We start from the raw sequence: 22053 nt of genomic DNA, 5'->3' as shown, positions 1-22053 counted from the left end.
CACTTCTGGTCACTTGGGGAATTGAAAAGTGTTTCAGATTATAGTGTTCAAATAAGCAACCTACAAATTTGACTTAAGTTGGCTGGTCTTGAAAAATGAATCTATTTAAAGCTTTAACACTTTCAGGGTGGAGAAACATCACTTCTCTTGGACATTATTTCAGCATCTAATTATTTGCTGAAATATTTAATAAGTACCTATACACAAAACCAGTAGAAGCCAACACTTTCATCCACAACCTCAGCTGATTCTCTTTTGTTCTAACCTCAAGACACTTAAACTCTCTAATAACCATGTCTGTGCAAAAGGTCAGACAGAAATGATCCACTTCGGATAACTACAGTTTACACTGATCAAATATGTAGTATTTGAGAGATGAAAAACTGCCTATATGAAGAGGCGGCTTCATGTAAGCAGGTTCTGATTTGGGGACTTGAGTATATATGGATTTGAGTACATACAGAGGAACGGAAGTCCTGGAACCAATCTCCCAAGTACATCAAGGACGACTGTAAGTGAAAATACACATAAAATTAGGTAGCATTTGTCCCACATGATTTTCTTTATAACTATTTGTTAAAAAAACAATCAGTACCAGGCTGGGCATGGTGCCTCATGTCTGTAATCCCAGCACTCTGGGAGGCTGAGGCAAAAAGATCACTTGAGCTCAGGAGTTCAAGACCAGCCTGAGCAAGAGTGAGACCCCGTCTCTACTAAAAATAGAAAAATTAGCTGGGTGTGGTGGTGCACACCTGTAGACCCAGCTACTCAGGAGAATGAGGCTGGAGGATCGCTTGGGCCCAGGAGAGTTCAAGGTTGTGGTGAGCTATGATTACGGTACTGCACTCTAGCCAGGGCAACAGAGCGAGACTCTGTTTAAAAAAAAAAAAAAAAGGAAATTGAACCCCTCTTCTCACCACCCCCCTTATAAAAAAAAATCAATACCTAGCTACTTAAAATCTTAACATAGTATTTTTGTGGTGAATTTACTACAGGTGACTCCTCCATGTTTTTGCCATCTCACCACCATCTCAGCTGTACCTAGATTAAAGCTGGAGCCAATTAACTGTCCTTCATGACAATAAGAGCAATGGTCTAACATGTGGATACCTGGTGAAATGAGTCTAAAATAACAATTGCAACAAAAGGTACACCACTTCCAAGAGGCAGTAAAGCCTAGCTCTTTGAGTTTCCTAATATTAGGAAATTGGAATTAAAAACTGTTTTTTAAAATCATTCTGCAAAAGTTGAACACTGCCTACGAGGAACTTCCTAAAGGCCCCCTTACTCTTTGTAGCCCTCTCCCTTAGCATTTGGTTTGGATAATTCACTCAGACATCTCATCAGACTCCAGAAAGTAAAGCAAACAGATTACATCTCAATGTGTTAGGTTACTTCATTGCCATGTTTCTCCTTGTCCAATTTATTTCAAGTTCTGGGCCTGATTTTAATGACTAATTGCTTCCAACTTCCCAAAGTAGTTCAAATAGGTTCATGTGAAGATTGCTTGAAACAAGAAGTAGAAAGTGGAGTTAAAATTAGTAAGGGTAAATAAGGGTGTAGAAACTATTTCTGTGGAAGAAAAAGGAGCAATGGACTGGAAAAGCAAGTAAGCTATAAAGACATGGGTAGGGTAATGGGTGTTTTTTTTTTTTAATTCAGAAAGTGTTTTAACTCATTAAGTGAAATCTAGTACAAACAGGGAGAAATGATGAAATTACAATATCACCAGTACTCAAAAAAAAAAAAAATCTTTGAATAAATGAGGTGTCATATAAAAGGAACACAAGATTATGTAAGAATTTGGGTAGAATAAAGTTGTTGGGAGGTCAAACGGGACCTTAAAAATATTAGAAATCACCTAGCTTGACCTTCTTGTTTTAAAGATGAAGACATCTGAAGTGAAGAGAAGCTAAATACCTGGTACCAGCTCATTCTGCTCAAGTGCAGCACTCAGATGGGAAACAAGGTGTCCTAGCTCATATTCACCCCTCGTCATATCACCCTACTGGTATGCCATGTTAACTTACTCTCTTCCTGGTCAGCATCCTCATTATCCTAATTTTCCACATCCTGGAAGTGGAGACAACACCTTGCTTCTGTCTAACTCACAGGAATATCACGAGGCCCAACAAGACAAAGCCAGAAACGTCCTCAGACATTTTCTTTCTGGTTGCGTAGCACTTGCCCTGCCTTCATAGTGTGGCCTTCCTCTGCCGACGCAACACTTAACAACAGCCCCTCTGGATCAGCCTATCAAAGGCCGGCGACTGCTTTTACTAATTGGTTAAAAAGCGAACAGGCTGCACCTGCCTATTGCAAGGATGGGTCCCAGTGATTAAGGCCTTTTTTTGTTGAGCAGTCTTAGAGTAAAATATTTCTAAGACTGGTTCCAGTGGGCAGTATCAAAGCTTCTGTGGAAATGGGTTGAATGTTGATAACAAACTAAGAGAATCTACCAGGGAAGAGGAGAGGCTGGGGCATGCTGTAAAGCTGGAAGAAGGGAAGACAGTAGTGAGTATGTAATCTTGAGATGATCAAGGATCAAGGGCAGTGCACAGAGCTAAGAACATGGCCCTGGGTCCTGAGCTCACACCGTGCTCTGTCCCTGCAAGAGGCTTGACCTTGGGCAAACTATATAATAAGCTCCCTGTGCCGCAGCTTCCTCACCTGGAAACTGTGAATAAGAACAGTACCTACTTCACAGGTTATAAGGATTAAATAGACTATTTTGTGTTTGACACTCTCATCAATTCCTGGCACACAGTAAGTCCTCTATGGGCAGGATATGTTTTCATAGGAAAGGAACAACTTTCTTAGGGATATCTACCAGCAACCATTAATAACAGAATGTTTTTAACCTTCTCAATATGAAATGAGTGTTTACGCATGAACTGGCAGCCCAAGCAATATATGTTCTTAGGCAGAGGGACTCAATACAACATGCCTCCATACTCACAGCCCCATCTATGCCACGAATGAATTAAGCTCCAGAGAAAACTCTTTCAAGGGATCCTTTTGGCTGCTCAGGGCCAGCGCTTTCTGGATTGGTTTTTTTCCAATCTGTCACGTGAAGAGAGTAATTAGCTTAACATTTTCTCATATGGCCACTGCAGAAGATGACAAAGTTCACCCTGCACTTGATTATGTTTCCAGAACTTCAAGATGATTTTTAACCACCTTGATCATTTCAGAAAAAAAAAAAAAATCCACAAATTTGGAGTTTCCTCCATCCTTTTCTCAAGTGTCCACTGAAGCATGCTGATAATGATACTGTGAGTGTAGTGTCTTCCCTCTCTTGAGGAAGAACTAACTGTTTCCAGACGATGCCTGGACTGGGACAGAGCCTAGGTCCTCAATGGCAGAGCCCTGATCATTTTATTTTATTTTTTTTGGTTTTAGGTCAATTTATTAAACTTCAAAGGTGCTGCTTATTTAAAATTTCCTTGCTCTTACCAATATGAAAGTCAAGCTTGATATTTTTACTGGTTAGGGTCTTGCTGTCAAATATTTCTAAGACTGGGTTCCACCAACCAGTGTCAAAGGTCCCCTGGAGATGGATTCAACGTTGATGACAAAATCAAATAATGTAAAAGGGAAAAAGAAAGGTTGTGACTCAATTTGTGAAGCTGGGGGTAGGGGGTAGGGAGAAGCCTTTAAAGTACAGAGTTTCCAGGGACATGTTTCTGAGGGTTTTGAGCTTTTCCAAAGTGAAGAGAATAATATTGCTGTCCTACATGAATAATGAAAACAGAAGGCATGGAGTCCATGGAGAAAGTATTGCATTGTGACTAAATTGCTCCTGATAAAAGCTATAGATGAAGATCTGGGATCTATTAAACTACTTAAGGTGGCCAGGAATGGTGGCTCATGCCTGTAATCCCAGCACTTTAAAGCCAAGGCAGGAGGATGGCTTGAGGCTAGGAGTTTGAGACCAGCCTGGGCAATGCAATGAGACCTCATTTCTATAAAAAAATTTAAAAAGTTAGGCAGGCATGGTGGCACTTGCCTGTAGTCCTAGCTTCTCAGAAAGCTGAGGCAGGAGGATTGCTTGAGCCCAGAAGTTTGAGGTTGCAATAAGCTATGATAACACCACTGTACTCTACCCAGGGTGACAGAGCAAGACCCTGTCTCTTTAAAAAACAAAACAAAACAAAACACACCTGCCTCAGCCTCCCAAGTAATTGGGACTACAGGCGTGGGCTACCACACTCAGCTAATTGTTTTCTATTTTTAGTAGAGACAGAGTCTCTTGCTCAGGCTGGCCTCAGACTCCTGAGCTCATGCAATCCTCCCACCTTGGCCTCCCAAAGTACTAGGATTTACAGGCGTGAGCCACTGTGCCTGGCCATTAATACTTATAAATTTAAAGAGGACAATAGAAAATTTAGGAAACGTGGGGATTTACGTAGAACAAAATGAAGATGATGAGAAAAGCATACATTGTGTCCCAAGTAGGCACAATGCTAAGTTCTTTACGCAAGTTTTCTTTCATGTTTATTAACTCCATGTTATAGATTAGTGCTGCCAGTGCAAGTTTCTGCAATAATGGAAATGTTCTATTTCTGTGCCAGCCAATAGAGCAGATACCACCCATAGGTGACCTCCAAGCACTTAAAATGTTACTCAGGAACTAATTTTTAAGTTTTTAATTTTACTTGACTTGTACTAAATTAAATGGCCACTTGTGGCTAGTGACCACTATATGGGGCACTACTATAGACATTAATACTGAGGTTGAAAGAAATGAGGTCAATTCTAAAATTATATAACCAATGAATGGCAAAACCAGGATTTGAACTAATCCATCTGATTCCAAATGTTCTTTTCATGACAATAAGTGAAAAAACTATCGTATTTTATAATAGTTCTCTTTCCTATTGAAACATAGCAGGGGAGGCAGAATAGATCATCTGGTTACCAGAACCAAAGGCTACTGAAGTTTGAAGAAATTTAAAGAGAGTAAAACAGTCACAAAGATTATGAATTCTGAATCAGTAGTGATTCCTTGAATCTAATACCCACATGATTAATTTAGTCATTGTAGGAAAAAAGTGTGGAAACAAATGTCACTGCATTAAAATTACAAAGGAGAGAGTAATTGAGACATTGGCACAGCTATGATCCTACTGTTAAACATAGTTAAAGAGAGGGCAAAGAAAAAGGAGGGGAGCTGGCAAGGGCTGTGGCTTTGAAGAGGGATGTATTTGGGTTCAGTATGAAATATCACCTACTAGTCACACACTTGCTGAGTCACTTTGGGCAAGTTCCTTAACTTCTCTGAGCCAGTGTCTAAATGTGTAAAATGGGAAAAATGATACTTAACCCATAAAATTATTCAAGAATTAAATGTGCTAATATTCTTAACTCAGTGCTTGCTTGATTCACCATGGATGCTAAATATTATACATGGTGATCATCATTAGTATGGAGCATGCATGGGTGGTGAGGAGGAATCACATTTCCATAGTTTTGAAATGTATCCACTATTGCCTCCATTTGGTTGGTACATCATTTTAATTGGGGATTTAAATAAAACAAGCATATATAAGACTACTGTCATTTTCAATCCTTTAAAAAGTATCATGAAATATTCTGAAGAAATGTTACAACTGTTCCTAGAATCAAAGTCACATACTTTCTACCACTGGAGAGGGAAGTTTACATGAATGTCATACAAAAGACATTTATGTAGTAGCCACAGTCCTTATGCAATTTAGAAATAATTATATTAATAAATCAGAATGGCCTAATTCAAATCTGTAAAAACCAGAAGGAAATAGAAAAACAACTGGGCCATAAAAATCAGAACTTCATGTTAAGATAGGAATGTTCTCAAACAGCCCCTTTGCAAAGGATACTGCAACTCAAATTCTAAATGAGTCCCATGGGAGTGTAATTTTAACCACAAATTCCCACCTTTATCTTGCAGAGAAAAGAAAGAAAATGCTTTTCTCAAAGGTACACATGAAACATAAATGATACATACAGAAAGAGACCAAGGTTTAAAGAGACCATGTGAGGCTCACAGCACTCTAAGTCCAAAGAATACAGACAGAACTTTAGCTATTGGGACAAAAAGGAGGTTGAAAAAATGGAACTCATTGAAAGGAGGCAAAAAACAACTATGTGAATTTTAGAGGAATAAAAGCAAATATTTTAGTGACAATATTCCAATTCACTTGCATACAATTCCTAGACAAACTTCTCACTGTTTTTTATAAAATTCAGGTCTATTCTATGTTCTCTCAGGTTTTGAAAGTATAATACAAAGTTTTCCCTGTGTATATACTCAAAAATCCAAATTTTATATGAACAACTATTATATTTCATGTCAGAATAGATGAAGAGGAAATAAGGACAACAGGTATTATCAAGATCAAAAAAGCAAATTTCACAGGTCCATTAACCATTAAAGTACTTCAATAATTAATCCAAGCTTATTCTTTTTTTTAAATTAAGAAAGCTGAAATGTTGCCAGATTTGTCATTAACTTGCATTTTGTACGGAAGACAGGTAGATGTCAAGGGAAGTGTGGGAAATAGTATGAGAACTAAACGTTGTGACTGTCAGAAAAGCAGAATTCTACTTAAATATGATGACAATCTTCCATACCAATTCCAAAATTGGAACTAATTTGAGAGAGCTGTTTAAATTAAATGCGGATTAGGAATCAAATCAGATTACTTTTTTTTCAACTACTTTATCATGATGTAAAATGATGAAGAGTTTGTAAAAAAAAAAAGTGATTTCCCAAATTTGTCAATGATTTATCACTTACAATTGTTCTTTTTACCATGATAATTTTTTGATCATTTATCATATCACCCACAGGCAAATGATTTCTCTCTTTCTCACTTTCACCCACACACATGCTCACATATGTACTCACACACAAATAAATACACTCCTTCGAGAAACAAGCTGCTTTGATATTTCTGAATTCGCTTCACTTGCAAATACAAGCCCCCCTGTCATGAATATCCTAATGATTTGGGTAAGCCAATCCTGTGGCCTTTAGCTTTAGGTGTTAGGCTCTCCTTGGCTTCCATGCAAACCGTGCCAAGATGTGGCCCTTTCCACGTAACGCAAAGACACCACAGCAGAATCAGTGCATTCACTGATGCTGAGTCTAACTCATGCTGTGGAGCTTGCCATTTAGGATTGAAGGAAGGTGGATGGAATGAAAGCTGCTGGTGTTCCCATCAATGTTTCACCATTGACTTTATTTTATTTTTAAATGATATAGTTGTACATATTTTGGGGGTACAGGTGCTATGTGGATACATGTACACGATGTATAATGATCAAATCAGGGTAATTGAGATATCCATCATCACAATCACCATTAATTTTAAAGACCCAGGATAACTGGTACTTGTTGAAGCATTTAGTGTCCCATGTCAGCTACGCAGAATCTTTACTGGAGGGGTTCTATGGGGTAATTTTGGTTGTAGTTCTAGCTGTCTAATTTTGAGCCTGGTTCTCAATCCTTTTCACTGATTATGGGAGATAAACCATATTCATTAAATAAGTGACTTTTGTTCTTAAATGAAAAACAAAACCAACGAAAACAAAGTACTTGGGTCTAGACTCAGACTTACGTTCAAATCCTGCCCCTGCCCTTACTGAACCTCTGTCCTTATTTGTACCTTAGGTATAATAATACCTCAAAGGACAGTGCCTGGCATTTAGGAAGTGACCAACACATGGAAGTCCTTGTTATTGGTTAGACAGTCAGGTTGGATGTGGAATTGGTAATTACATCCTTCAGTTCATAAGATGTAATTACTTGGAAGGAGATGTTGTGTCTTCCCAGCCAATTAAGCCAATTCGGTAAGGAGCATGCAGAACCTCACAGGTGAAAAGGAGATTGTGATGATTCTTGAAAACCAGAAGCACCAAGAAGAGTTCAAAGTTTGTATTTTAAAAGCTGGCATGCAAAATCCTAATTCCAGAGATTCCTGCAACAAGCATTTAATCCTAACGACTGTTTGTCTTCTCTGCTTTTCATATTTTTGCTGTCAATCTCAGGCTACACCTCTTTTAGTGTCATTTCTCCCCACCCAAGTCCCTTGTTTACACACATTTTACACACCATACTCATGGTGATCATTCCTCTCAGATTGCATCTTCAGGAAACTGCCTTTGACAAATCTGGTTCAAAGTGCAATGAACCTGAGGTGTATGGCTAGTGGTAGCTCCTGGTTTGGTGGAAATAAGAAACTGCTCGATATGGCTAACTTTTTAATGTTCATGCTCTAAATGGGCACTCTGGGGTGACTGAAGTTTTGTCATATATAGATGCAATTCACACATTTGGTGCATTCGGATGTTCTTTAAAAAGTGGCACCTAGAGTTGCCAGATTTAGCCAATAAAATACAGGACCCCCAGTTAAATTTGAATTTCAGGTAAACAAAAAATAATTTTGTAGTGTAAGCATGTCCCATGCAATATTTGGCAACCCCACAATCCAAAAGTGGAGCTGACAGAGCACTGGGCTCAGTCATTCAAGAGCTTTGTAGTTTGCCCAGAATGGTCCACAGAGTTTGCTTGAGCAGGGCTTTAAAATAACCACCCAAACAGATTCTCTACACAGCAGTCTGGCACCTAGACTTCAGTACTGGCTTCTTAGATATTGAAATACATACTGGTTGTGTGATATTGTGATAAAATAAGAAATATACTGTATCTTTGGTCTTTGTCTCTGGCTTATGGCCATAACTCCTAAAACCCTTGTAACTTCCTAAATAATAATAAGGATAGAAGCATATTTTGTAGTAATATTTGGGTTTTGTCTCCAGCTCTAAAAAATAGCTCAGAAGAAATACAGGTGAAAGGAGCATCTTTTGTTATTCATAACAAGCCCCTTTCAATCATACCAGAGTTTATGTTAAGGAGGTGCTTTTGGGGGACTGATTGCCAGGGGAACCAACCTGTGATTAGAGAGTTGGAATTCTCAGCCCCAGCCTCTGACCTCAGAAGATAGAAGGGCTGGAAGTTGAGCTAATCACCATTGGCAAATGAATTCATCAATTAAAAAAAAAACATAAACAGAGTGTTTTTAAAAAGAAAAGAAAAGGAAAGTCTTTCAAAATCCATTTTAGCAGTTTTACAGTCCAGGCCTGCTGTTTGCCACAAATGCAACTTATAGTAATTCACCAATAGATGTCACTGTTACACTTCTTACTTTGAGCATATCTCTCAGGATGCACAACTTTACTTTTCAGGTAGGGGGACAAAAACAAAAACTTTACTAACTCCTGTGTCACAGGGTTGTAGATTTGTCAGCTTTCAGCTTCATTCAAACCTCCTTTTATAATAACTATGATGTCATATGCTTTTCTAAAATGACATACAGTTACTGGGGTTTTGTGGTTATGAAAAGTACAAAGTTCTCTTGCTCTTTGGTTACCACCCCTATGAACATCACAGACCTAAGCCACACTTGTCAAACACATGGTTCCAGGTCTGAAAGTAATGAATTGGAGAATTCAAGATTGTCAACCCCATCTGTGACAGGCAACTGGAGTGGGTAAAGAGGGGATGGTGAGAATCCTGAATAGTCTGGTCAATCCTGTCAGGCCATCTAATTGTGGAAGTAGCTAAAAGCCAGCCACATGCTTTGTATTACGCAGTCAGTGCTTCTGTGTCAATGAATACATGAATGAATGAGAAAAAAAGAAGGGTATGTTTTTTAAATGGTTCATCCTGTATTTGGCAGATTACCTGCCAACCTGTTCACCTGTTATTTGAGCAGCTGGAGAGAAAGAAAGGTTTATGAATGTGCAAGGAAGACAGGCCATTTGGATTTTACTGGACAACCTGGAGTATATCAGTTGGCTGATATGTTAGTCAAAAATTTTAATAAAATGATATTAAGAAATGACTAGCAACAAATGGGTACTCCAACAATGAGGTTTAGGCTGTGAAGCTAATGTGAGCAGAGGACTCTGAAAACAGATAATAAGCACAGTCACTTCTAGATGAAATCACTTATCACTTTCTAATGCACAAATTTCAAACCACCAAGATACATCTTGGTTTTCTGCAACTCATTGATTTTTTTTAAACAAAGAGCCACACACAAAATGCAGCTTCAGTGGCTTTACATACACAATTTACATTAAGTGCATACTAAATGAGCCTTTGTTGATGGCAAAGAACCAGAACACAAATACAAAGATTTCTACTTACATGGAGATCAAGGTATAATTCGCTTCTGTTTGACTTCTCTCTTTCCTCGTGGAGCAAAAATGGACAGGCTGGGCCTGTTCTATAGCCCAGGACCCACGTACTTCCATCCCTGTTGGGAAGGTCTTTAGGTGTGTGGTCATTGAAGCTGTCCCAGGGAAAGCCCTCGGAGGAGATACCTAAACAAACACAGAGAAGACCATCAGTGACATAGCAGCTAAAATAAATAAATAAAATCAAGCCAGCCATATTTGGGGAATTCCTACATGGACCTCTTCAGACTATCTCTTACTTCACTTTCTAAGTTGTATTTACTTTCCTCCAAAAGTGCTTCTCTCAATTACCCTTTCTGGATCATACTAACAAAAAATTAAAACATATGCGCTCACCCCCAATTTAAGAAGATAAATCTACTAGCTGTACTATATCTTCTACATTCTTGCTTACCAATCCAGGCTGCCTGGTTCATTCTATTTCAGAATAGAATCAGAGGAGGAGCTGGGGACGGAAGTCAGGAGGCCTGGGCTGTTGGCTTTCCTACTAAATGGTGACACCTGAGCCAAGTCACTAACAGGTGTGTTCTTTAGGGGCAGGAACTGTGCCCGTTCATCTTCATTTCTAGGGATAGAATCACTATACACAGTGCATGATGACATTTGTCAGTTTGTTGAATGAGTGAGTGCTGCACGGGTAACCTATTTGGGACTCACTTTTGTCATCTCCAGGATTGAAGGTATTAAGCTAGTTCATTCTTACCTAACCTGTGTTAGGATGATAATAGTTAACTATGTGCCAGGCACTGTTCTTAGCCCTGTTGTTCAATTTTTTAATTAATATATAGGTAGGTATCATTAGTGTTCTCATTTTAGATGGGGAAACTGAAGTACAAAGAAGTTAAGCAATGTGCTCAAGATCATAAAATCAGTAAATGATAAAGCAAAGATTTGAACCCAGGCAGTTAAATGCTAGAGACCATGCTCTTAATGACTACAATATATGGCCTCTGCCTGACATTCTTGAGATGGCAATACATGTTCTTCAACAAAAGGACCTTGTGGTCAAATAAGTGTGGGAAAGTCTACATGCTATAGCCCTTAGAGAGCCACAATCTTGTTAGCATATTAAAGACCTTGAGACGTCCTTTAGTAAAGAAACCTAACTCTGTATAATAGGGTTTTCCAAACTTATCTGACCACAGAATCCATTTAAAGGGACACCTGCTAAACATGTTGCAAGCCACTAGTGTTCTACTGGAACATAGTTTGGAAAATACTAGATTAGATCACCTCTAAAATTTCATGTAGCACTCAAGTTCCTAGTCTTCTTTTAATTCCTGGTAAGCAAACTTGGCAAAATATTAAACAACTAGGCAGAAGTTAAAGGTATAGTCTCAGTGTACTTTTGCAATAGAGATCACTGTTGGATACATGATAGGGTGTTTATTCCACATAATCCCTGTAAGAGAGTCTGTTTGGCAGTCACCCAAAGCCAGCCAACGGCTTCTACCATGCTGAAAACCTAACTTACATGTAACTTGAGCTGAGAGTAAGTCGGCTAACAAAGGAACTGTGGGATAACATGCTTCTCCTTTATATCAGAGTAACATTTTAGAAGAAAAAAAAATTGGGTAGTAGCTAAGGTTTTGCTTTTTGTTTGCCTGTTCAGTTTTTTGGTTTCCAATCACACTTTGAAGTGAAAGGTGAAGCAGGTCACAGTGTTTCCACAGTCGCCCTCTGGCAGGCTGTCCACAAAACACCTTTCTGTGGCCACTGAGAAAAATGAGAGGCCAGGGCCTCATGAGTCTACCCTCACCTCTGCAGCCACTGGCTGTCTAGAAGGTTATAACCAGGTTCTTCCTTCACCTGGGCCAGATGCCTTAGAACAAGTACCTTTTCAGCCATTCCCTTGTTACCTACCATCTACAGACGGTCTCCTGGGCTGCCTAAAAGAACCTCAGGGGTGGGGGGAGGCACTCTGCTAAGCACCCCTGCTTTATCCTCACAGTGACCTTGAGAGGAATACAGTACTGGCTACACTATACTAGATGAAGGAATTAAAGCTCAGGCCACTTTTAACTTCCATTTATAGGGCTCATCCTCCTCCTAGACTATTTCTGTTCATTTTTGGCAAGAAAATAGGAAATAAACCTTTTTAAATTTATGGTGTACCCTCACTGTACTACCTCATCTTCCAAAATGTATTCATTTCTAATCAGATCCCTCATTTTTAATCCCTCCACTTTTCATTTTTATTTTGGAGTAGCTGCTGGCTTTGGGTAAAGTTTACACAGATTAATAAAACAATATAAAACATAATACGTGCACTACAAGACACAATGTACAACACCTAAGGTAAGACATCTATGTCATCAGAGGCACATTGTCTGGTAAGTATAAGTCCATCATTTAGGTATGACAGAGTGGTAAGTTCTCATAATAACAAGGATTTGAGGTTAAAACGCACACACACATATGTATGCATACACATGCACACACATGCAAACCCATGCACACAACTGCAGTGGCTATCCCATAGTGCATTAATGAGGTGAAGTGTGTAATTCACTCTCTATGCAGGGAAAAAACAATGTAAAATTTAAGCAGAAACAATGAAAATTAACTTCATTCTGGAAGTGGTTTTAGTTTTAGAGTTAATTTCTAATACCTAAGGTTTAACCAGACAATATCCCCATGAAGGAAACATGCAAGGTAAAACCACGAAGCATAGTAATTTTGGTAAGGATCATCAGGACAGAAAAGGACCCAGGGCAGAAATAAGTAACATAAAACTGTTATTCTCAAAAGTCTGACAAGGTAGGTTAGGACAAAGGACAAATTCACCATCTCAAAGACCATAACACATTTATAAGATAATTTTTTGAATGGAGAGTTTTAACAATACAAATACAGGGCTTTTAGTCACACGTGTCTGTAAGTATTAAAATAGGTAGTGCCCACACTACTTTTCTCACCTAAATAAATTTAATAAAAATTTAATAAATTTAGAAAAAAGTTACCCAAAATTAGGTAAATATATTCTGTCAAAATAGTCAACTGTCATTTAATTTTCTGACACAAACAGATTTTGAGGGTATTAGATTTTCAGAGAACATTTTGTAAAAAGCTGAAACCGTCTTATCAATTTATGTCTTTCCCTCTTATGTGTATATTATAAATCTGGTTTTTACTCAATATTTATTAGTTACTTTGTTTCTCAAAGACATTTCAACAGCTTGGTTGATCACATATACACACACAGGTTATTTTTACTGCCGACCACGGTTAATACAACGTACAGCACAGTTATAGTAAAGGCAGGTGACTTACCTTGGGACCACTTTGAAAGTCTGTGCTTTTCCCAGCCATTCAAAGGATGAGCTGTACTTCCTGATGCTAACCTATAACATCAGACTGGGGTTTTGCTGTCAATTATCAATACAACAGAAGCAGACAGAAAGGAAAGGTAATATGCCGTTTAAAACAGGAGGCAGAGTCCAAAGCTCATCTTTCCAAAATGGAATCAGTCTCTCTACTTGTGGTGCACTGGATTACTGTTCCCACTTCTTCATTCCCTCCCTGCATTATGATTATGTACCCCAGGCCTTTTCTAGGGACTGTCATAGCTCCTCCCACTGGAGTTGATGTTGTATATTTCCCTTGCTACATGACTTGCCCTGACTATCTGAATGTGGATGATGAGACAGTGTGCCAATTCTGAGCCAAGGCCGCAAGAGGCATGGTGTGTTTTTGCACGCTGCTTTGCACTTCTACCATCACCGTAAGATGAACATGTCCTAGAAAGCCTAGAAGGAGACACATGGAGAAGACCCAGACACAGTCCTGCAGCCTGGAGCCAAGCTCAGCTGAACCCACACCAGATCGTGTGAACCTGAGCCAACTCTCAGGCCAGTGAATGAGAACAGTAAATATTTTCTGTAAGCCATCGAGATTTGAGGCCTATTTATTGAAAGAGTTGCCTCATACATTTTCATCTGCCCCAACTAGAAGCACTATAATTACTAAAAATTTTAAACCTTTTCAGCTTAGAGGACTTAAAGACTATGTTTGTTTTGTCATTTGTTCTGAAAACAATTATTCAATATAGTGTACAATGTTTTAAAAAAATCAAGCGAAAACTCACGCTACATTCACTTCCTCATTCACACCAAGATCCACACACAAACTACATTTCATTAAAAAATTAATCTTATTTTACCAGGCATTGCCCTTAATCATCTAAAAAACATATAAAAATATATTCACTTCTAAAGAGAAGTTTGTAAACATCCTATTAATATATAATCAGATCTGGACAAAAGACCCAACAAAATTACAGTGCTTTTCAGGCTTTTTCCTCTTAATTTTCCTGCCATACCAAGCCCTCGATTGACAGCAATGATGAAGTGGTTATGCCTCCAAAAGGAGAATGGAAAAAAAGAAAAAATCCTCAGCTTGAAACTCTCATGAGTTTTACCTTCTATGCGGCAGTTCTCCAGGCCATCCATTATACTTGATTTAAAATAAATCCAAAGAGGTGAAGTGTTCTCAACCGTGAATATCAGAACTAATATGTAAATGTAGACAGGTTGTCTTCCTTTATGTTATTCAAACATGTACTTACAAGCAAGAAAGACAGCAATCTAGAGGTGCAGCTAATGGAAAGTGACATTGTTAAGTATTTGTAGAGCAGGCGTGCACCTGTGTGTGTCACTATTCATGTCCATATCCAAGAAGACAGAGCTTTTGGTGAAAGTGTAGTCTCGTGGCAGGTATCTGTCAATTAGAGATCAACGCTCACTGACTGCCACTGCCCAAATTTTCATTCCCAGAGTAGTTAAATAATAAAATGTCACCAAACAAGCTAGGTAGATATAATCTGAGAAGGTGTCTTATGTATCCACTCTAGCTTCTAACTCTCCCCACTGGAAGTATGTGGGGAGAGAAATGATGAACAAGGACAGACTGGTGGAAAGTATGGCTGGGCGAACGAAGGCTGTTGGTGGATGAAGAAGTAGGAGGGAGTGGGGAGGAGGCTACGTCAGTTTGAGAACCTATAAGGAAAAGCATCCACAGCCATCAAGAAGTGCAATATGGTTTGCATTTCTAAAATCATGCTTAAATTCAGATTAAATAAAATGGAATTTTGAGTTGGAAGGAATCCTGTATATCTCCCCCACCTACCTGCTCATTTTGTAATTGGGGGAACTGAAACCCAGAAAGACTGTGATATTTCCAACATTGCCAGCTAGGAGAAAAGGCAGAACTAAAATCCAAGTACTACAGAAATCTTTTATGGTGTTTAGAAAAGGACATTATTGCCAGTCCACTGATGGGAATGCTGAGGTCTGAGAGCAGTAGAGGTGAACAGTTGTGAGCATGGGCATGGGGGCTTGACAGGTAGGCTCAATTCCTGGCTGTGACCTTTACTAATGTTTGACCTTGGTGAAGTTATCAAACCTCCCTGAGTCTTTACTTCCTCATTCATAAAATGAGGGTAAGAAGAATATGCCTGATATTGAGCTAGGCTCAAAATTGTTTTCTTCCAGGAAACTTTTCCTGGGCTGGGAGTAGAGGGATTTGATGAGGGAAGCAAACAAGTCCCTGCTTTAAGTAAAGAAACCTATATACAATGAGGGCATATTTAATATCACACATTCATATGAAGGGCTATTTTTTTTGTCAAAAAAGATAAAGAGAATAATAATTAAGCTCATAAGAATTCATGGTCGCACTGCAGTGCAGCAGATCCTAAATCTGTTCAACTTCCAAATATAGAATTCACGTCATCAAATGCAGTAGCTCCAAGTAAGTAGCTGATCATCTCTGAAAACAACAGCTCCTCGGGGTCCTTCAAAGACACCCCAAGATACTTCTTTCCTGAAGGTCAAACACAGGAGCCGAGAGCTGTGAATGAAACTACGTATAGGCATGGCTTTAAAGAAACAGCATTTTAGGGAGGTATATAAATATATGTTATGGTTATTATGTTAGCCTCTTCCATGGTCTTTTTCTGTAAAGAATGTTAAATAGAAGGCAAATAAAAAGTCAGGAAACTCATTTGTGGCCATCGTGATACTGGATATTTTAACACTTGAAAAATAGAGGCACATATTTAAAGTACCACAAATGATGCTGAGAATAGGTAGAAGGTAGGAGCACCTAGATACAATTTGGTGCAGGAAAGATCAAGAAAAGATCAAATTTGGGAGGTTGTAGGATTCACTGCGAATTTAAAGCCTCTGTCTATTCTCAGATAATAAATGTTCAAGAAATTAGATGTTGGTACTTTAAATGCCAAAGTGATCAAAAAATTTTGGTATGTGTGGTTATAAGAAATATACTTGCTTATTAACAAAAAATATTGAAGAACAAGAATACAAAGAACATGTCACATAGCATTCACTGTAAGTAAATTTGAATAACATTTTTCCCTTTTATGTCACATTATTCCAGTTATTATGAGGATAGTTGCACAAGTGGGAAGCCAAATTCTTGAAGAGATATGATGAAATTACTAATTACCTTAATAGCTAAGGAAGTATGGTAAAGAAAAAAAAACTGCAAAATACTAAGCCTTGGATTATAAATGAGTTTTTAAAAATTTCTTTCTAAAAAGAAATGACCTTAAGAGACCCACAAAATTGAATATTCATAATATAAATACCCCAAAAAAGAAGGCATGTTTACCAATATTAACGGTAAACATTTAAGATATTGAGAATACGATGTGGCTCTGAGTGTCCTTGCAACAAAGCAAGAATGAAAATGCATTCAGTTATTTCACTCCTATTATCAAAAGAAAGAAACATACTTTTTCTTCAGGGCTGACAGAGGATTTTCTGGTATGAAATTCTGAGAGAAATAGCTGTATAATTGAATTAGTTCCCACCTTAGCTTTAGCTCCATCCCAGTTGTTTTGACCAACAATTATCTTTACAGAGCCTTGTTGCCAGCACAAGAGCCAATAAGGCTGGCCTAGTCATCTATCAATGACCTTTGGCATTCTAACTAGAAAAGTCTGGATATTATCTTGTCAGTGCAGTGATTTGGAACTCAAGTGATGAATTCTTCAGCAGAGCTGCTAAGTACTGGCCTCTGTGGAACATCCAGATTCCCAAATCGCCACCTTTTGCCAAAGTATCTCGGGCACTGCAGTGTTCCTATCTCTGTCTTCCACTAGGCCTTAGTACTGAGAAGAGCTTTGCACTTTATCCCAGCAACTTTAGCTGAGGCTTGATTTATCAGTTTCCCTCCCAACAAATCCACTTTCTTAAGGGCAAGTAATGTCCTACACATGGGACATTTACTAAGTGTCACACACACTTTATATATATTATATATCATTGGAGATCCTCACAATAATCCTTCAAGGTAAGTATAAAATAATCCCACTTTAAAGATGAGAAAACAATGGAATACGAAGTTAACTTCACTTGGGGTCCACCAGTAAATGGTAGAACTGGTTTTTGAACCCAGAGCTCAGAATTAACCTCCTGCAATGAACAACTAAAAACTAGACAAAATACAGGAAACAACTATTTTTAGATCTGTAACAGCAAGCAGTGCAGTACAATATTATAATCTTTGAGGGAGGTAAAACAAATGAGATGGGCCACATCATTGCCGAGGCTTTCTGCCGACAGGTGATTTCTGTGCTGAAAAAAAATTAATACAGCCCCAGTGACCTGTGGAACATCATCAAGCAGTCTAACATATGTATAATTAGGAGCAGGTGGCAAGGAGGAACAGAAAAATATTTAAAGAAGTATTAGCTTCAGTTTTCCAAATTTGATAAAAGTTATAAACCCACACATCAAAGTAGCTCAATGACTCTCAAGCGGGATAAACACAAAGAAAATCATGGTAAATAAACTAAAAATCAGTGATAAAAAAGAATATTATGAAATCATTCGGAGAAAATCATATTATGCATAGAAAATTAAAAAATTACTAGACTTCTCCTCAGAACAGAAGACAATTGAATGACAACTTTAAAGAGCCAAAAGCACTCTAGGAAAAAAAAGGGGGGAGGAGGAAATAAATGGATAAAGAGAGAAATTCCACAATGATAAAGGAGGTAATTCATCAAAAAGACATAATTGTCCTAAATTTTTATTATTTGTACCTAGTAACAGAACTTCAAAATCCATGAAGCAATACTGTCAGAACTGAAGTGAGAAATACATAAATTCACAATTATATTTGGAGATTTTAACATTCCTTTCTTAGTAATTGAGAAAACAATTTGACAGAAAATGCGCATATAAAAAATTAAACATTTGCCATCAATTTTGCCTAATTGATATTTATATGATACTCTATCCAATAACTGCAGAATACATATTCTTTTCAAGTGCATATGGAATTTATCAAAATAGATCATATACTGGGCCATAAAACAAGTCTCAATAAATTTAAAAGGATCAAAATCATAAAAAATATGACCACCGACTACAATGGAATTAAATTAGATACAAATAACAGAAAGCTATCTGGAAAATCCCAAGTATTTGGAAATTAGACATATTTCAAAATAACTCATAGGTCAAAGAATCACAAGGGAAATTAAAAAATATTTGGAATTTAGCCAATGAATTAATCAGAGGAAAATTTATAGCCTTACTTAACACTGAGTGACTGTCTTCCTACACTATTGCTGGCAATATTTATCCACTGGACTAGGCAGGTGTCAGGCACAGTTGAGACATGGTTAACTCTTAGAAAACAGAAGGTTCAGTAACCATATGCTTCCTAATTGCTGAATACTGAGGCCTTAGCTCCCCTTATCCCACTCTATCCCCACTAAGCTCCCAGAACACTTTTAGTCTTCAGGGCTAGGCAGATACTGGAACACTCTTTTCGGAGAAACATGACCAGCTCAAGAGAAAGAACCAGGAGGTTCTTCAATAAACAGCCATCCTATATAACCTTACGGTGACATTCAAATCCAATATCCTTAAACAGGCACTCAGGGTTTCCAATTAGCTTTTTAGTCTCCAGACCTTAAGACCTCCAGACCTCCAGACCAAGTACAGACAACCAGTGATTACAAGACAGCTGAGAAGAACTTCTATCAAAGACCAGGAAAGAGAACAAAATGAGAAAGAGGCTGTGTCACTCCATACCTGCTGGACCAAGATTTTGCAGATGGCTACTTTCCTCTACAACCATAGCTCTCATGCCTCCACTTCTTGCTGGGTTCCCATGATACTGTCTCCTTTCTTTTCACCTTCAGGCCTATGGCTGGTAAGGACTTTCTGCTGATGCCAGTTCCTGGGAAGCTCACAAACCATCCTTGTTTTCTTAACTCTATCCTTCAGTCTGGATACGATCTCTTCATTAAGTTATTTTCATTTTAAACCCTTTTGAAGGTACTGTCTATTTTCTGTCAGGAGTCTGACTGATACAATAATTAGCATCAGGAATGGTGTTTATTTCCTAACCTCTAGCATGCTTGTATATTACTAAGGCATTGAGGGTTCTTGCTACCTGATGCTCACCATACTCAAATACAGTAATAGCAGCAATGTAATGGGCCAGTGTAATCTTTTGTGAGCTATCAAGATGATCAAACTCCTTTCAGAATATATCATGACAGAGAATAGGAAAATTGTCAGAACCTTAAAGTAAGGCAGTGATGGTATACTGATACCCCTTCCAGATGAAGATGATTGGTACGAAAAGAAAGGATTTTCTAAATCAATAAATTCATATGAAGTCCAAGGAGCTATGTTGATATATTTGGTAGGCATACCATATCTGAAACACCACCTGCATTTGACATCCCCATGTAATTAATGTTACAATAATCCAGTCATTTTCTAAAAGCCATTTAGTTTTCTCACTAAGCAAAAAGGAATTTAAGTGGAAATATGCTATGAATCATTATCCCTGTATCTTTCCAATCTTTGAGGTGGCACAAATCTCTGCAGTTTCTCTAAGAATTAGTATATACCTTCAATTAGTAGAAAAAATACAATCCCATTTCTCCCAGAATACACAGGTCTTGGAATCAAAAGCAGAGGTGAGAGTGGCCTTTTTCACTATTGCACTTAAAAAATCACTTGCAGAACTTTTGCTTCCTGTCCATACAACCTCAGGTTTGGTGGGTTTGGAGGTCTTCATGACCAAAAGAAGAATGTTTCTGGTAGAGAACTTAGGTATGGTTTCACTAAATAGGAAGCTGAGAATGTTTCCTGGCCATTTTAGGCCCTTATACATTAGAGATGTACTCATTTACTTGGTTTCAGTGCCTAACAAAATGAATGTCTTTAGTAGAATATTTTGAACTGAGCCTACAGTCTTAAACTTCTAGAGTGAAAAAACAAAAAACAGTAGAAATGTAAAACTGCACATTTTGAAAAATGGTATAGTATATAAATGGATCAATAATAAATATTCTTATATCACTATTAAGACAATACAGGGAAGCTGTTTTGAAACAAATACTCTCAAAGATTCCTGGTGAAAGAGCAAATTGGTATATGACCTTGAGAAGCTATTTGGTAATATATGCATATCTGAAACAGGGGTTGACAGCTATGGCCCAAGAGCCAAATACAGCCTGCAGCCTGTTTGTTACACTTTTACATTTTTTAAGCAGGGCAGGGAGGAAGAAGAGAGGGAAGATGCAGTAACAGAAATCTTATGGCCCACAAAGTCAAAAATATTTACTATTTGACTCTACAGAAAAAGTTTGCCAACCTCTGCTCTAAACTATTAAAAATCTTTTTATCCTTTAACCAATAAAATTTCATTTATGTGAATCTATCCTAGAAGAAAACCATCTTTGCTATTCAGGATCTATTACAAAGATATAAGGTGTCCACCAAAGTATGATTTATGATAGAAAAATGTGGGAAACTAAACACCACAGATTATGATACAGCCAATACTATGGAATATTATGTAGTTACTTAAAATCATGTTTTCAAAGAATATTTAATAATAGGAAAATATGATATGAAGTACAAAATGAAATTTTTACCCTAATTTTAATGTATAAAAGAAAAGCAATTAAAATGTTAGCAACAAGTTTTGTTTCTTTACATTTTTCTATACCAATGAACTTTCAAAGCTTTATCCACTGAGTATTGCCTTTATAATAAGAAAAAAACCTAAAAATAAATTAAAAAGCAGGAAATAGATTTGAACAAGCCTTAATTACCAAAAGATGTTATCCAGTAAATTTAAGCTGCATAGTGAGCCAAATCTGGTATTGACTATCTGCCAATGATGTGCTCTTTCAAGATGTGCAAATTGAGTATAGTGGGGAAAGTCATTATTTTGAAGTCAGCAAGTGTACTCCAATTTAAAAACTATATTTATCTACATAATCCTGTAATCCTTCATAACAATCCCTGCCCCCTACCTCATATGCACATCCAAAAGCACAAAACACATTCTATTTTAAACCGAGAACAGAGCTATCTTTACCTGCCATTCTTTAGTAACACAAAAACTAACAAGACACTTAGTATTGCGGTTTTTTTTTTTTAAATCCTGCACCACCAGTCCTATGAATATGACATTTCCCTCCTCACAGACCTTCAATGACATCTTGTTGCATACAGAATAGAATCCAAATTCCTCAGTTGGATCAGAAGACCCTGTATGCTTGGCCTTAACAAGCTTTCCCAAATCCCCCCTACAAACCCCACATACGTATCCCAGCTTCCATCCTACTGGGCTGCTTTCCATTCCCCATTCCACACTTTCTTGTCTATCCACTTCACCTGGGGTGACCATGCACCTGCATCAGAAACACAAAATGCTACACATCCTTCAGGGCCCTCCTTAAATCTAAATTCCTCTACCATGTTTACTTTTGTCTTTCCAGACAAAGTAAAGCTCCCTTTT

General features: G+C 37.9%; 1 protein-coding gene across 1 annotated transcript in view; it reads right to left on the bottom strand.

The window, feature by feature from the left end:
- FMN1 (formin 1) overlaps positions 1-22053 on the bottom strand; it is a 342614-nt gene that overhangs the window by 265899 nt on the left and 54662 nt on the right. Inside the window, exon 2 of the mRNA XM_045527700.1 lies at positions 10199-10374. Within this exon, the coding sequence (XP_045383656.1) occupies positions 10199-10374 (176 nt within the window). The remainder of the gene's footprint in view (positions 1-10198; positions 10375-22053) is intronic.

Source organism: Lemur catta, chromosome 1 (assembly GCF_020740605.2).
Source record: "Lemur catta isolate mLemCat1 chromosome 1, mLemCat1.pri, whole genome shotgun sequence".
NCBI lineage: Eukaryota > Metazoa > Chordata > Mammalia > Primates > Lemuridae > Lemur > Lemur catta.
The sequence above is the reverse complement of the archived record's forward strand: the minus strand, read 5'-3'. Positions and strand labels throughout refer to the sequence as shown.